Here is a 16,517-nt window from a genome sequence, read left to right as displayed (position 1 = left end):
GGGGGGGGAAGACATTTGGAGCAACGGAGCGGGAAATGCACAGCACAGCATCGCAGGGAAGGACATTTAGGAAGTGTGCAACACGAGCTCCTCGAACAGGACGTGTGCACTGGTGAATGTCCATCTGATGTCTTCAAAAGAGACACCAGTCAGGATGTGTACCAAAACTGTAATGGTGAATAGGGGAGTGACGGTTCGCCAAAAATCACCGTTCAGCGAAATGCTGGATGACTAAATCAAATACTCATCACTATAAGCTAATTTACAAACATTACTATGCTGTTTTGGGCAGCACAGTGGTTAACTGGTTTGGGTATTGCGTCACACGATGCAGTTGGCAGGACGTAAACATGTGTTCATTGTGCTTGTGAGAGGAGCCACACGGGGGAAATGAGCCATGCAGACAAGTGTCACAGTTAGAACAAAGTGAACTATTATGCTATAAAAATACAAACAACGGCATATGTTATTGCTTTGGCTGCATCTGAAGAGCCAGACGCTGAGCTGCACTGTTTTTGTTTACGCAGTGGACATGTTCCCTTACCTAATATGTTCTGTGTGGGAACTCAGTACTGCACTGTACTGAAAAATCCTAATCCGAATACATAAACCATTACACCCCTCAATGGTGACCTGCTTCTTTTTTTGGTTGAATCAAAGTTTACATGGTTCACACACACACACACACACAGAGTAGGAAAGTGTGATACTAACCAAACAGCCAGCTGTCCTGTTGTGTCAGCCCGCTCGCTCTGTTGGCTGCAGGCCTGGGAGAAGGCTTACTTTGACAAAACAGAGCCTCACTCCACATTAGACGCAACTCCCGTCAATGGACTGGGCCCAACGCCTACCCAAACACAAACACGTATACACACACTCACACACACATATGCACCGACACACACACACGCAGAGCCAGAGAAAGTGTCTCCCACACTTTCATTCACAGGGACATTCTCTCTCCTTGTGGCTTGTTCACCATCACCCTCGGATGCCGACACACAGACAAATGCACACACACATACACACGCGCGCACACACAGACGCAAAAATGCCAGGCTTCCAGTGTCGAACATGAGAAGCCAATCACTGTCAAAACTCTGGTTGCTAGGGGCAACAGGGACTATTCTGGCAGCCGTCAAGTTGGTTCAAGATACAGTGGTACCAGTGGAACCTTGACCAAGCTTGTAACTTGTAAAAATAAATATTCCCCATCAAAATGAATGAAAATGCAATTTATCAATTCCAGTCCTCCCAAAAACCAACACAATTTTTCTTTTTCATAAAGAAAAATAGCAATATATTGCATGAAAATGTGATAAAAGAGAATAGAAAGTGATCAACTGGTTTAATGAAGTGTAATGACTGTACATACTGTGGCATTTACCTGTTAGACGTGCGCCTTTAAGGGGTGTGGCCTAGTGAGTAGGGGTCGAACGACTTCAGATTTTTGTCGTCGACACTAAAGGTGTCAGGAAGTATATCATAGTTTGTGGTATATTAACAGCTGACGCTATTAAAATAAGCATTTTTATTTGAGCGGGGTCTATTATTCGCTATACATCGTGAGAAGGTTTATAACGTGATGCCACGCAGGTCCAAAAACGAGGTCACAAGAGGAGGATGCTTTTTTTCTTCTTTTCTTTTTTTTTTTTTTTTACCCGCACTGTCACGAATCACCTGAAAAAGCAAGCAGCCGATCAAACAGTATCGCAGCTCAGAATCAGTAGAAGAACTCCACCTGGGACAAATAGGCGTGATCAATTATTCAGAAAGTGTTGGGCAGGTCTGGCTTGTAGGCCTATGTATGTTTTTTTATTATTATTTTAAAAAAAAAAATTTTTTGCTTCATTATATTTGTACACACACACACACACACACAGACACATATCCTATTAAAATATTCAAACGCTTGAGGCTTTGCTGCTATATCAACTCAATGGAGAAGCATACATTGAAACTGGGCTGCCCAATACCATCAAAATGTTACATACATGAGAGTGGTAGTTCAACAAAATAATGAACCGTAGGCTTGAGTTTTGTAGTTGTTTTCTGAAAGCGTGGGCGTGTCTGCTTATTATGCTGAAACCACACCGCGCTCAACTGTCAATCAAATACTTTCTCCTATGACCTGTAAAAATGGATGTGTAGCTTATTTCTTATGCCTACATATAACTACATTTTTGAGCTGCAAAAACATACCGGCTAGAAGCCTGTGGTGGCCTTTCCACGCTGTGTCAACGAGGTGCTCTAAGGGGGCCACCGTAGCACGAAGTCCCTGTCCACACGCTGACCTTTACGTTGGACTATTTGTGTGCCTTCCTCGCTCACCTTCTTTCTCTCCATGACATGCGTGCACTCACGGCCAACAACGAGGCGCTCTAATCCAGCCACGCTAGTGGACTTTCCAAGGGAAGATGCATTTTTGGGGTGTAGGCACAGCTAGCAAGCTAACTGCGTGTTGTAAACACGACAGATAACCACTGGTGTGAACAAAGGCGCTCAAGTTTTGATAAAGCGGGGTAAGGGCGACTCACAAGTACGCCCCAAAAAAAAAAAACATCAGGAAAACTGAAATGTTGAAAAACAGTTTAACGCTATATCTCCACAAATGGGTGCCTCCTAATTCTCCGTCTTGGCACTTTGTCAACAAATATCTTAAAATATGTGTAATGTATTTAGAACCCCAATTCCAAGGAAGTTGGGATGTTGTGTTTAACATAAATAAAAACAGAATACAATGATTTGCAAATCATGTTCGAGCTAAATTTACTTGAATACACTACAAAGACAAGATATTTAATGTTCAAACTGATCAACTTTATTGTTTTTAGCAAATAATCATGAACTTAGAATTTTATGGCTGCAACACGTTCCAAAAAAGCTGGGACAGGGTCATGTTTACCACTGTGTTACATCACCTATTCTTTTAACAACATTCAATAAACGTTTGGGAACTGAGGACACTAATTGTTGAAGCTTGGGAGGTGGAATTCTTTCCCATTCTTGCTTGATGTACATCTTCAGATGTTCAACAGTCCGGGGTCTTCGTTGTCGTATTTTACACTTCATTATGCGCCACACATTTTCAATGGGAGACAGGTCTGGACTGCAGGCAAACCAGTCTAGTACCCGCTCTCCTTGACTACCAAGCCACGCTGTTGTAACACGTGCAGAATGTGGTTTGGTATTGTCTTGCTGAAATAAGCAAGGGCGTCCATGAAAAAGACGTTGCTTGGATGGCAGCATATGTTTCTCCAAAACCTGTATGTACCTTTCAGCATTAATGGTGCCTTCACAGATGTGTAAGTTACTCATGCCATTGGCACAAACACAGTCCCATACCATCACAGATGCTGGCTTTTGAACTTTGCGTCCATAAAAGTCCGGATGGTTCTTTTCCTCTTTGGTCCGGAGGACACAACGTCCACAATTTCCAAAAACGATTTGAAATGTGGACTCATAGGACCACAGAACACTTTTCCACTTTGCATCAGTCCATCTTAGATGAGCTCGGGCCCTGAGAAGCTGGCGGCGTTTCTGGGTGTTGTTGATAAATGGCTTTTGCTTTGCATAGTAGAGTTTCACGTTGCACTCACGGATGTAGCGCCGAACTGTATTTCGTGACATTGGTTTTCTGAAGTGTTCCTGAGGCCATACGTTGATATCCTTTACACATTGATGTTGGTTTTGATGCAGTGCCGCCTGAGGGATCGAAGGTCACGGACATTCAATGTTGGTTTTCGGCCTTGCCGCTTACATGCAGTGCAGATTCTCTGAACCTTTTGATGATATTATGGACCACAGATGATGAAATCCCTAAATTCCTTGCAATTGTACGTTGAGGAACATTGTCTTTAAACTGTTCGACTATTTTCTCACGCAATTGTTCACCGAGAGGTGAACCTCGCCCCATCTTTGCTTGTGAATGACTGAGCAATTCTGGGAAGCTCCTTTTATACCCAACCATGGCACCCACCTGTTCCCAATTAGCCTGTTCACCTGCGGGATGTTCCAAACAGGTGTTTGATGAGCATTCTTCAACTTTCTCAGTCTTTTTTGCAGCCTGTCCCAGCCTTTTTTGAAACGTGTTGCAGCCAGAAAATTCCAAGTTAATGATTATATGCTAAAAACAATAAAGTTTATCAGTTTGAATATTAAATATCCTTTCTTTGTAGTGTATCCAATTAAATATAGGTTGAACATGATTTGCAAATCATTGTATTCTGTTTTTGTTTTTAATGTTTTAACACAACGTCCCAACTTCATTGGAATTGGGGTTGTAGAAAAAAATCTCTGAATTTACTTTACAGGGTGCAAGAAGGGTAAAATAAAATCCTTTTAAAAATGGTTACAATACAGTACATCCAGTATATCAGTCATCATATCAGTTTTCAGTCTGTGTTAACTGGTCTCCTAAGGCTAACTAGTCATCCAAAAGTGACGCTATCGAAATATGTCCAAAACATGTTTGAAGTTTGTTAACTGTCTCCTGACACACACATTGAGTGCATACTTATTGCGTGACCTGCTTGCAAGTCACAGCACTTCCGTCACCATCATCCTCATCATTCCTCCCGAAGTCGCACATTCTCACCATCGACTTGTGAATGATGTCGCCGCCTGGCTCTTTGACACCTTATGGTGAACAGGCTTAATGGACGGACGACACGCAACCCGCCGCAATCCGACGCCCGCACGGATGATTGCCACAGAACACTGGAGGTGAAATAGAAGTAAGCTGAACAGAACTTTCTGCTTAAAACTCGCTGATAACATGTTTCATTAACAGTGGTGGCAAGCAACTAAGAGCAAACATTTTATTGTACTTTAGTAGATTTTTTTTTAGGTACTTGAGTATTGTACAGTATATCAAAAACATTTTGGACACGTGCATTTAAGGGGCGTAGTCTCGTGAGTGAGGAGGGAACTGGAGTCGGGTTACCTGGCGAGTCTACGTGTGAGCATCTTGGTGTGAATTGCGAGTGTTCTCATTTTCTATTTGCATGTTTGACATGAGGCCGGCACGGTGGACGACTGGTTAGAGCGTCTGCCTCACAGTTCTGAAGACCGGAGTTCAATCCCCGACCCCGTCTGTGTGGAGTTTGCATGTTCTCCCCGTGCCTGCGTGGGTTTTCTCCAGGCACTCCGGTTTCCTCCCAGATCCCAAAAACATGCACGACAGTTTAATTGAAGTCTCTAAATTTCCCCTAGGTGTGAATGTGAGTATGAATGGTTGTTTGTTTATGTGTGCCCTGCGCTTGGCTGGCAACCAGTTGAGGGTGTGCCCCGCCTCCTGCCCATTGTGTATATATATATATAAATATATATATATATATATATATATATATACACAGTGGGTACGGAAAGTATTCAGACCTCCTTAAATTTGTCACTCTTTGTTATATTGCAGCCATTTTCTAAAATCTTTCAAGTTTGTTTTTTCACTCATTAATGTACACACAACACCCCATAAAAAAACAGAATTGTTTAAATCTTTGCAGATTTATTGTAAAAGAAAAACTGAAATATCACACAGCCATACGTATTCAGACCTTTTGCTGTGACACTCATATATTTAACTCACGTCCTGTCCATTTCTTCTGATCATTCTTTAGATGGTGCTACATCTTCATTGGAGTCCAGCTGTGGTTGATTATACTGATTGGACTTGATTAGGAAAGCCACACCCTTGTCCATATAAACCTTACAACTCACAGTGCATCTCAGACCAAATGAGAATTAGGAGGTCAAAGGAACTGCCTGAAGAGCTCAGAGACAGAATTGTGGCAAGGCACAGATCTGGCCAAGGTAACAAAAAAAAATTATGCTGCACTTAAGGTTCCTAAGAGCGCAGTGGCCACCGTAATCCTTCAATGGAAGACGTTTGGGACGATCAGAACACTTCCGAAAGCTGGCCCTCCGGCCAAACTGAGCAGAAGAGCCTTGGTGAGAGAGGTAAAGAAGAACCCAAAGATCACCGTGGCCGAGCTCCAGAGATGCAGTCGGGAGATGGGAGAAAGTTCTAGAAAGTCAACCATCAGTGCAGCCCTCCACCACGCGGGGCTTTAAGGCAGAGTGGCCCGACGGAAGCCTCTCCAAAAAAACACCTGAAGGACTCCAAGAAGGTGAGAAATAAGATACTCTGGTCTGAACTCTGAACTTTTTGGCCTTAATTCTAAGTGGCATGTGTGGGGAAAACCAGGCACTGCTCATCACCTGTCCAATACAGTCCCAACAGTGAAGCATGGTGGTGGCAGCATCAGGCTGTGGGGGTGTTTTTCAGCTGCAGGGACAGGACGACCGGTTGCAATCGAAGAAAAGATGAATGCGGCCAAGTACGGGGATATCCTGAACGAAAACCTTCTTCAGAGTGCTCAGAACCTCAGACTGGGCTGAAGGTTCACCTTCCAACAAGACAATGACCCTAAGCACACAGCTAAAATACTGAAGGAGTGGCTTCAGAACAACTCCCTGACTGTTTTTGAATGGAATGAACTTGAATGATTTTAGCAAATGGCTGCAATATAACAAAGAGTGAAAAATTTAAGGGGGTCTGAATACTTTCCGTACCCACTGTATATAAGTGGATAAATGGAGCACTTAGGGTAATTTCCATACCCACTGTATATATATATATATATATATAAATATATAAAAGTTTGGGAAAAACTGCAAAAAAAAACCTCGATGAAATTGAGCTGAGACACGATTCGTGTATCAATAATGTTCTTTTTACATCTAAGAGCCGCAGCGTCTGCCCCACAGAGCTGCTGATGCTTTGGAGATGGATGAGACAGTCTCCTCAGCGGCTACAAAAAAAAAAAAGAAAAAAAAGAAGTCAAAACCAGGAAGGAGCTGCACCTTCCTCAAGCACGCATGCAGAAAGTCAGCCATGGAAAGAATCTGCAGTTTGCATGGTTTCGCGTCACATTAAAAGCAAGCGCTGTGGAGTGGAGCGCACCAAGAATGGATCTGGGTGCTGTAATGTGCTACTAGTGCACGCTCTAAAGACAATACACACGCTCCACCGAGGCGAGAGATCATTCACACCTGAGTCTAGAGATCGAGAGACAATATTCGATCTCATTTGTTCTGATTATCCACATACACCTGAACATGAATACAGCATGTAAAAAAAGCTTCTTAAGACTGTGAAAATTTGACCAGTAAATTAAAAAAAAAGAAAAAGTGTGACAATGACCATAGAGACGTAACTGGAACTTATTAGCCTATCCCAGCTATCCTCGGGCGGGAGGCAGGGTACACCCTGATCCGGTCGCCAGCCAATCGCAGGGCACATAGAAACAAACAACCATTCGCACTCACATTCACACCTACGGGCAATTTAGAGTCGCCAATTAATGCATGTTTTTGGGATGCAGGAGGAAACCGGAGTGCCCAGAGAAAACCCACCCAGACACGGGGAGAACATGTAAACTCCACACAGGTGGGGCCGGGATTTGAACCCCAGTCCCCAGAACTGTGAGGCAGATGTGCTAACCGGTCGTCCACCGTGCCGGCATTAAATACATTTAATAATAAAATTTCTAAAAGTAACTAGCTTGGAAAATTTGCATCATCTTGAATGTGTGACTGTGGCTGGAATTCATTTCTGCGTGCGTGATTTGTCCCACACACTTTCAATGTTTTTTTTATTTTTTATTTTTTTATACACGCCATCGCATTATGCGGCCGGATGTTAATATTGTGTGTTTTAACAATTGGACCACTATTTGGCAAGACAAAGAGGAAGAAGCCGTTATCGCTAATGTTTGCATTCACATGGCCGTGAGGAGTCAGTCTGTTTCACTGTACATTGAAGACGCCACGTGTTTACAAACACACATACACGTACACACGCATGCACATACATAAGCCACACACAAACACGCACAGCCGCATCTGTTTCAATACAACGCAATGATCAAAGGGAATATTTCTTTCATAAATCACTTACTCGTGTTTGTGTGCGTCTCCGTGAGAGGGTGACACATGTGTCTAGCATCTGACTATGGGCGGTTTTAAGTTTTTTTAAGACAAAAAAAAAAAAAAAAAAAAAAAAGAAAAGATTTGATTGTTACTGGAAACCTTTTTCCCCCGCAACAGCTGAAAGATCCCACCAAGCCGGCACGCACCTGCAGCGACATTCCAGCTACGCAACAAGTCAAAAAGATCCAGCTGATGCACACAATTTCAATAGTGAACAATGTTATAGTGTACATTACTCTCACTGTCAGAAACCCGGCTAGAAAAGCGGTTTTACTTCGATGTATACACCATCATTATTGGCACTTTTGCTGCTTTTGTTCCACTGCAGCAAGTCAGATGGGGAGTGGACACAGAAGAATTTTTTAATAAATAAAATGAATCATATGACAAAGAGTTAACCCATTGTGCCAGTATCAAGGTTAGTGCACCTAATTTAATAAACAAAAAATATATATAAATCATACAGATTTGTATTCTTTAATAGAAATACAATGAAATACATATTTTACATGACTAATTTTATTTAATATATAATCTGCTATATATTATATATATAAAATATACTCAAATATAAAAATATTTTTAATATGTAGTTATTTTAATGTATTATATTTATTTTAGTTTATTTTTGTATAAACTGTATTATATTGCACATTTGTATGTATAGTTTATTTATTAGATTTTTTAAATAGAAATACAGAAATATATTTACAAAAATGTACACTATATATTCAGCCATAAAATATATTTAAATACAAAATAGATATATTTAATGTATTTTTATTTTTTTATTAAAATGTGTTTATATTTCAAATAAATTTTTATAAATGAAAAAAATACAATGTAATGCATACATGTTATGTATAACTACACCACATGTACACTAAGTAAATATATATATTTTTAAATTTAATGTCATTTATTATTTTATTATTTTTTATATCAAATAAATATCAAATACAGTCCAAAATACAAAAATAAAACTTTGGAGGTGAAATGCTGCCTGTAAAAACACCGGGAGAAAAAAACATTTGCTGCCTCAGACCCTCAGAACTGTGAGGCAGACACGCAAACTCCTACCCCATCGTGCTACCTACTAATAATCATCTGATACTTGTGGCAGTTCGGCCAGCTTCATCTTATTTTGGTGGGCTCATTTCCTGCACCACACTGCTTGTAGTTTGCTTTATTGTTTCAGGGTGGGCTGGGCAGCTTCTGGAGAGAAACTCATTCTTGCGCAGCTGCAACCAATCCGCAATCAACCGGGTTTAAAGAGCCTGCCGGATCGACGAACAGGCGCCAGATGGGTTCCGCATCCACAAGTGGTACGTCGACTTCCACGCCTGTTTCCGGTATAACCTGTTCTCTGAAAATTCCGGGCTTTGCTTCTCTGTTTGTTCCCCACCACTGCTTTCCAAACTTCCCGTCGTCGTGTCCCTCGCCCAGCCTGGCTTCACGTTGTCTCAAGTCTCACTTCTCCTCAACCGACCCAAGAACTACCTCGGCCCTGGTGATCAGCTTTCTTACCTCGGCCCAGCAACCCACCCAATTGCTGCTCGCTCTGTGATTCTGTACATGTAATCTCCCCAATATATTCAACAAAACATCCACTCTAACCAATACGCCTCCTGTTCGCTTTTGGGTCCACATCTGCACCACTAAAGACACCCTTAACAATACTGTTCTCGTTAGAGTGTGCAGGTGCGCTTGTAATGTATAATGTGCTGTTTACCTCCATGTTGGCAACCTATGTGGTCTACTTAGCATTCAAGTATAGGTCAGATGAATGATTTCCAACATCCAGCTGATGCACACTACAACATGTGGGGCAAGGAGGATGAGGAAGGGGGCTTTGAGCAGATGTAACGACTTAACCCCTGTCGACCTCAGCTGTCCCGCCTGAGCAAATAAAAACGGCCACATCCTGCCGCCCGCACATACAGTACGTACATTTGTATTCACGTGGAGGTGCTACACAGCTACTGAAGTACACTAAGGGAGTTAATACTTCTTGCTTTTATGTTCAATAAATTAGCCAAATGTTCGAAATAACGTGTTTCATTTGGTGATAACAGGGTTTTTTGAGTTGAATTTTGATGAAGAAAATAATTTAATCCACTTTGGAAACAGGCTGCGATTAAGTTGGAATAACGTATCAAGGATGGGCCTGAGCTTAACTGTACTTACAGAGTGTCTGAATAGTAAAGGGAGTTAATCCATCCATTTTCTTCTGCTTATCCGAGTTCGGGTCACGGGGGCAGTAGCTTTAGCAGGGACGCCCAGACTTCCCTCTCCCCAACCACTTCATCCAGCTCTTCCAAGGGGATCCCGAGGCGTTCCCAGCCAAGCCGAGACACGTAGTCTCTCCAGCGTGTCCTGGGTCGTCCCCGGGGTCTCCTCCCGGTGGGACGTGCCCGGAACACCTCACCAGGGAGGCGTCCGGGAGGCATCCTAAACAGATGCCCGAGCCACCTCATCTGGCTCCTCTCAATGCGGAGGAGCAGCGGCTCTACTTTGAGCTCCTCCCGGATGACCGAGTTTCTCACCCTATCTCTAAGGGAGAGCCCGAACACCCTGCGCTGGAAACTCATTTCGGCCGCTTGTATCTGGGATCTTGTTCTTTGGGTCGCGACCCACAGCTCGTGACCTTAGGTGAGGGTAGGAATGTGGATCGACCGGGAAATAGAGAGCTTCATCTTTCGGCTTAGCTCCTTCTTTACCACAACGGACCAATATAAACTCCGCATCACTGCGGACGCAGCACCGATCCACCGGTCGATCTCCCGTTCCATTCTTCCCTCACTCGTGAACAAGACCCCGAGATACTTGAACTCCTCCACTTGGGGCAGGATCTCAGCCCCGACCCAGAGAGGGTTCTCCACCCTTTTCTGACTGAGGACCATGGTCTCAGATTTGGAGGTGTCGATTCTCATCCCAGCCGGTTCACACTCGGCTGCGAAGCGCTCCAGTGAGAGTTGGAGATCACGGCTTGATGAAGCCAACAGAAACACATCGTCTGCAAAAAGTAGAGATGCAATACTGAGGCAACCAAACCGGACCCCCTCTATGCCTCGGCTGTGCCGAGACATTCTGTCCATAAACGTTATTAACCGAATCGGTGACAAAGAGCAGCCTTGGCGGAGTCCAACCCTCACTGGAAAGAAGTCCGACTTACTGCCAGCAATTCGGACCAAACTCTGACACCGGTTGTACGGGGACCGAACAGCCCGTATTAGGGGGTTCGGCACCCCATACTCCCCCCCACAGGACTCCCCAAGAGACACAGTCGAACGCCTTCTCTAGGCGCGTCAACCAGGACAGCCCCACAACATCCAGAGCCTTTAGGAAGTCCGGGCGAATCTCATCCACCGATCCATCCTTGCCACCGAGGAGCTTTTTAACCACCTCGGTGACCTCAACCCCAGAGATAGGAGAGCCCGCCTCATAGAACCCAGACTCTGCTTCCTCATGGGACGGCGTGTCGGTGGAATTGAGGAGGTCTTTGAAGTATTCTCCCCAATGACTCACAACATCCCGAGTTCAGGTCAGCAGTGCCTCATCCCGACTATACACAGTGTTGATGGTGCACCGCTTCCCCCTCCTGAGACGCCGGATGGTGGACCACAATTTCCTCGAAGCCGTCCGGAAGTCCTTCTTCATGGCCTCAGCGAACTCGTCCCATGTCCGAGTTTTTGCCTCAGTGACCACCAAAGCTGCATTCCGCATGGCCAGCCAGTACCCATCAGCTGCCTCAGTAGTCCCACAGGCCAAAAAGGCCTGATAGGACTCCTTCTTCAGCTGGACAGTATCAGTCACCGTTGGTGTCCACCAACAGGTTCGGGGATTGCCGCCTTATGGCCACAGCTCCGGTCGGCCGCCACGGCAATGGAGGCACGAAACAGGGTCCACTCGGACTCGATGTCCCCCGCCTCCACCGAGACGTGGGTGAAGTTCTGCCGGAGGTAGGAGTTGAAACTCCTTCTGACTGGGGATTCTGTCAGACATCCCCAGCAGACCCTCACAATACGTTTGGGCCTGCCAGGTCGGACCGGAATCTTCCCCCACCATCGGAGCCAACTCACCACCATGTGGTGATCGGTTGACAGCTCCGCCCCTCTCTTCATCCGAATGTCCAAGACATGCGGCCGCAAGTCCAATGACCCGACCACAAAGTCGACCATCGAACTGCGACCTAGCGTGTCCTGGTGCCAAGTGCACGTGTGGACACCCAAAGGTAATGCTTCTTGTTTTTATTTTGATAAATTATGCAGAATTTCTTAATGAGGGTTTTCACTTGGTCATTACGCAGTATTTTGTATAGAATTTTCCGGGAAAATAATTAATTAAATCCATTTTGGAATTAAGGTCCAATCAAGGACATGCCAGAGCTTGCTGAAAGAGAGTTAATATTTGATATTTTTATTTTCATTAAATTCGCCAACATTTCTTATCACTTGGTCATTATGGGATATTTTGTTTAAAATTTGGAGTTAAAAATTTTATTTAATTAATTGTTTAACATGGCAATAAGTAAGCTGTAGGAAAGTGTGTTAAAACATGTTGCTTTTATTTTTTAAATTTCTAAGAAATAAATGCAATAAAAAATGCTTTTCACTTGGTCCTTACAGAATATTACATGTAAAACTATTAGAAAAATAAATAATTTAATCCAGTTTGAAATAAGGCTATAAAAAGAGGACGCACCCGATCTTAATTTTGGGTGTCATGTAGCAAAAGGAGTTAATCTGTTGTATTATTATTTTAAATAAATTATCCCAAATTTCTAAATACGGATTTTCACTTAGTCCTCACAATTTATTTTGTGTAGGATTTTGAGGCAAAAAAATAAACTTAATTTATTTTGGAATAAGGTCATAATGAACAACCAGCCTGAGCTCACTTTTGAGTAAAGGCGTAAATCAGTCTTGTGTTTATTTTTAATAAATTGCCTAAACTTTCTAAATAAAATGTTTTACTTGTTTTCTAAATGAGTATTTTGTATAATACTTTGAAGCAAAAAAAAATATTGAATCAATTCTGGAATAAGGCTGTAACTCTGTTGTGATCAGTTAGTAAGTGTGACATGTTTACAAGCAAAGAGAGCTTCAGCCGCGACTTGACTAATTGCTTAATAGAAAGTGCATGTTGTTTTTCCAGACACACAAAAAATGAAAATCAGCCATTTTCGCACCAAAGCGGAAGCGGGACTTCTCATTTTTCCCACGCAGCGACTCTCTCCCCGTCTCTCCGGATCATTGGGACGGTCAGCGAGGAGACCCCAGCTAATGTTTCATTCAGCCTGCGCAGCTGACAGCTTGTTGACCTTCTCTAAGAGCCTCTCCGCATGTGCTGTGAGCTTCCAGTCTTACATAAGTGCACCGAGTCGGCGATGGGGTCCAATTGGCCCGCTGTCGGTTGCGGAAGCGCAACTTCATCAGGGCAACGGTGTGAAATGTCGCCAGATCACATCCGTGTTGTCGTTAGCAAAGGTTATCTGGGTGTAGAGTACTTTTATTACAATTGGGGTATGGCGTCTACTAGAACACAGTACATTAAATGTGCACAAGATAGAAGAAACTTGTGTTTTTCCAGAGGGATGAGGCATTTATCTGTGTAAATAGGTGACACATCAAGCAATAATTTGGAGAATGGTGTCTAGCAGAGCAGAGGCCGCCATTGCGAGGATAGACAGAAAATCCAATGTACATTACATGGATAAAACCCATTCATTTTTCCTGATGGATGAGGCTTCATTATTTTAAATGGATGATGCTTGGAGCATAGCATCTACAAGAGTGGAGACAGCAATTTGAGCATGTATTAAATGTGCCCTCGATGAAATGTGCCCTGATTTTCCTGAGGGATAATTTGTTTAAAGGCATGATGGACCCAGCAATTATTTGGGGCACGCCTTTGACAAGATATGAAGCCCACCATTTCACTATTTGAGGAAATACAGTCAAATAAATGTGCATTAGATGAAAGAAACTTGTGTTTTTCCAAAGCGATGAGACATTTATTTGCGTAAATGGACGGTGCATCCAATAATTAATTGAGGGGTGACATTTATTCGAGTGAAGGCCTCTATTTGAAGAAATACCGTCCATTAAATGTGATTTATAGATAAAAGAACCGTTATGTTTTCCTCATGGGCGAGGCATTTGTTTGTTTGAATGGACGATGCAGCCAGCCATTAATTGGGGCATGGCGTTTACAAGAGTGGAGGCAACTAATCGAAGGAAATGAAGGATATCCCGATCACTTTTTTTGTTTTTTTTTGCACTAAAGTACAAGTCTGAGTCACTTCATTTTGAGTATATGCTGTTACCGAGTCCCACTCCAATAGCTTTTGAAATAAGGTTCTAATCAAGCTTGGGGAACATCTCAACGATACAACTGTAAATGACCAATTTTGAGTGTCACAGCAAAGTTTTTTTTTTTTTTTTTTTTTTTTTCAGAAATTAGCAACCATTTCTAATCAAAGCTTTTCTCTGTGATATTATGTGGGGAATTTTGAGGAAAATAATTATTTAATCTATTTTAAAAGACGGCACGACTCATGTAGGAACATCTCACTATAGCAAAGGGAGTTAATACTTCTTGTTTGTATTTTTATTTTATTTTAATAAATTAGCCACATTTTCTAAATAAGATCCTTCAAGTGGTCATTACAGGTTATTTCATGTAGAATTTTCAGGGCGGGGGGTGTATTTAATCCATTTAGGAAAACGGCTGTTACACAGCACTCGGAAACTGAGCACCTAAAGTTCACTTCCTAACCACACCGTGTATTATGATTATTAGAATTAATAAAAGTGTACCGGTACTCACACAAAGGCGTGGTAGACGAATGCCCACTCACGGGGTCTCTCCAGGACATTGTACAGGTAGTTCTGGAGCCATCGGTAGCGCGCGTTCCTCCTGCCCCCTTGTGCGCTGTACGTCAGCGGCTTGCCCAGCAGGCTGAGCCGGGCGCCCTGTTTCCTCCGGTCGGCGGCGCCGGGCGGCCCCAGCGCGTCCCCTGCTCCGGTCCAAACCGCGTGGTTCATAGTCCTCTGGCCGAACTCCACATCGCTCGGGGGGAAGTCCCTTCCCAGGCGTCCCGGGGAAGTCTTGAGCCAGACTCCGGAACCGACAACACCGACACCGAAACCAGCATCGCCGCCACCGCTCTCATCGCCACCGTGACCCCGCGGCATGGCATCACCGGCGCGGGCGTCGAGGGTGCAAGGAGTCCGGTGGACATTCACACGCAGCCGGGGTATTTGTTTTTTTGTTTTTTTTTAAACTAATGTACACTTCTCATCTTGTATGGTACCGTGGCTGTCTGGTCCAAACACTTGAGCAAGACGGGGGAAGAGTGGGGCTGGGAAGAAGTGGAGCCATGGAGACATTTGTGGGGAAAGGGGTGGAGGATTGGGTGGGTGGGTGGGGGGGGTCTCCCTCCCACTCAGGCGTCTTTCTCACCAGACCCCCCCCCCCCCCCCCCCCCCGAGGGGGGAAAAGTACTACTGTGTATCATCACCATTACTGTACAGATTCTCTCCGACCTCAGAAGGAGAACATATGAAAAAGAAACTCTCCCTTGGCACATTCTGAATTTATCAGTCGTGGTCATGACTCAACCGCTGAACGCTTTGCACCTTCCGCTTCAAAAAAAAAAAAAAAAGAGTGAGATTATGATGTGTGTATTATATATGCGCTGCACTTGCACTGTTTGCACTTTCATTTGTGAAATGATGTGTTTACCTGTTGAACTTCAGTCGACCGTCATTTTTATGAATAAAAGTTGAAAACATAACAGAATGCGACTATATGTTGTCATGTTCCACCAAATAAGTGACTTGAGACAGAAGATTAAAACGTTTGACAGTTCGGAACAAATATCAACATTACGCTCGTTCATATTGGGTGGGGAAACGCCATTAAACTGGCTTCGTACGCTACGGAATCGTTTAAAAGACATCACGCACAACCTTATAGACTCTACTTGGCTTCGTTAATGTGACAACTGAGAGGAAAACGATAAGTTTTATGCCATAAAAGCTACTTTTTTGGTCGTTTCCCAAATGGATTTAATTCCCGCCGAAATAAACAGGCTCACTCACTTCCGGGTTGGCTGATAAGTGACCACCTGTTGCTCTTATGTCGCACAACTATCTGAACCGTTGACCCCAAAAATAATTATAATTTAATTAAAGATCTACTTATACTTGTTAATGGATGCGTCTCATGAATTATTGTGGGGGTTGGTCATTAAAGCTTCTTAAAATTTCTTTTACCTATTAATATTTTAATTCCCGCCCAAAAACGGCGAGTCGCTTACTTCCGGTTTGTCTTAAAAATAAAAAAAACAATAATAATAATAAATAAAAGGACGCTCCGAAAGGTAAATGTGTCACATAATATCAATATGTTGTTTCGATATAAGAAAGTAAGTGTGATGTGACGGCATTTAACAAATTAGAACTGTCTGCAACATAATAGTTATTAATCGATGCGTCACCAACTTTGACAAAACCAAA

General features: G+C 43.3%; 1 protein-coding gene across 1 annotated transcript in view; it reads right to left on the bottom strand.

Annotated features, from left to right (window-relative positions):
- The window catches only part of LOC133409989 (potassium voltage-gated channel subfamily KQT member 2-like), a 57,251-nt gene extending 41,906 nt beyond the window's left edge, over positions 1-15,345 (bottom strand). The window contains exon 1 of the mRNA XM_061690661.1: positions 14,824-15,345. Coding sequence (XP_061546645.1) covers positions 14,824-15,191 — 368 coding nt within the window. The 5' untranslated portion in view covers positions 15,192-15,345. The remainder of the gene's footprint in view (positions 1-14,823) is intronic.
- Between the last annotated feature and the right edge of the window lie 1,172 nt (positions 15,346-16,517).

The sequence above is a fragment of the Phycodurus eques genome, chromosome 11, assembly GCF_024500275.1.
Source record: "Phycodurus eques isolate BA_2022a chromosome 11, UOR_Pequ_1.1, whole genome shotgun sequence".
NCBI classification, from domain to species: Eukaryota; Metazoa; Chordata; class Actinopteri; order Syngnathiformes; family Syngnathidae; genus Phycodurus; species Phycodurus eques.
This window is presented reverse-complemented; position numbering and strand designations above follow the sequence as displayed.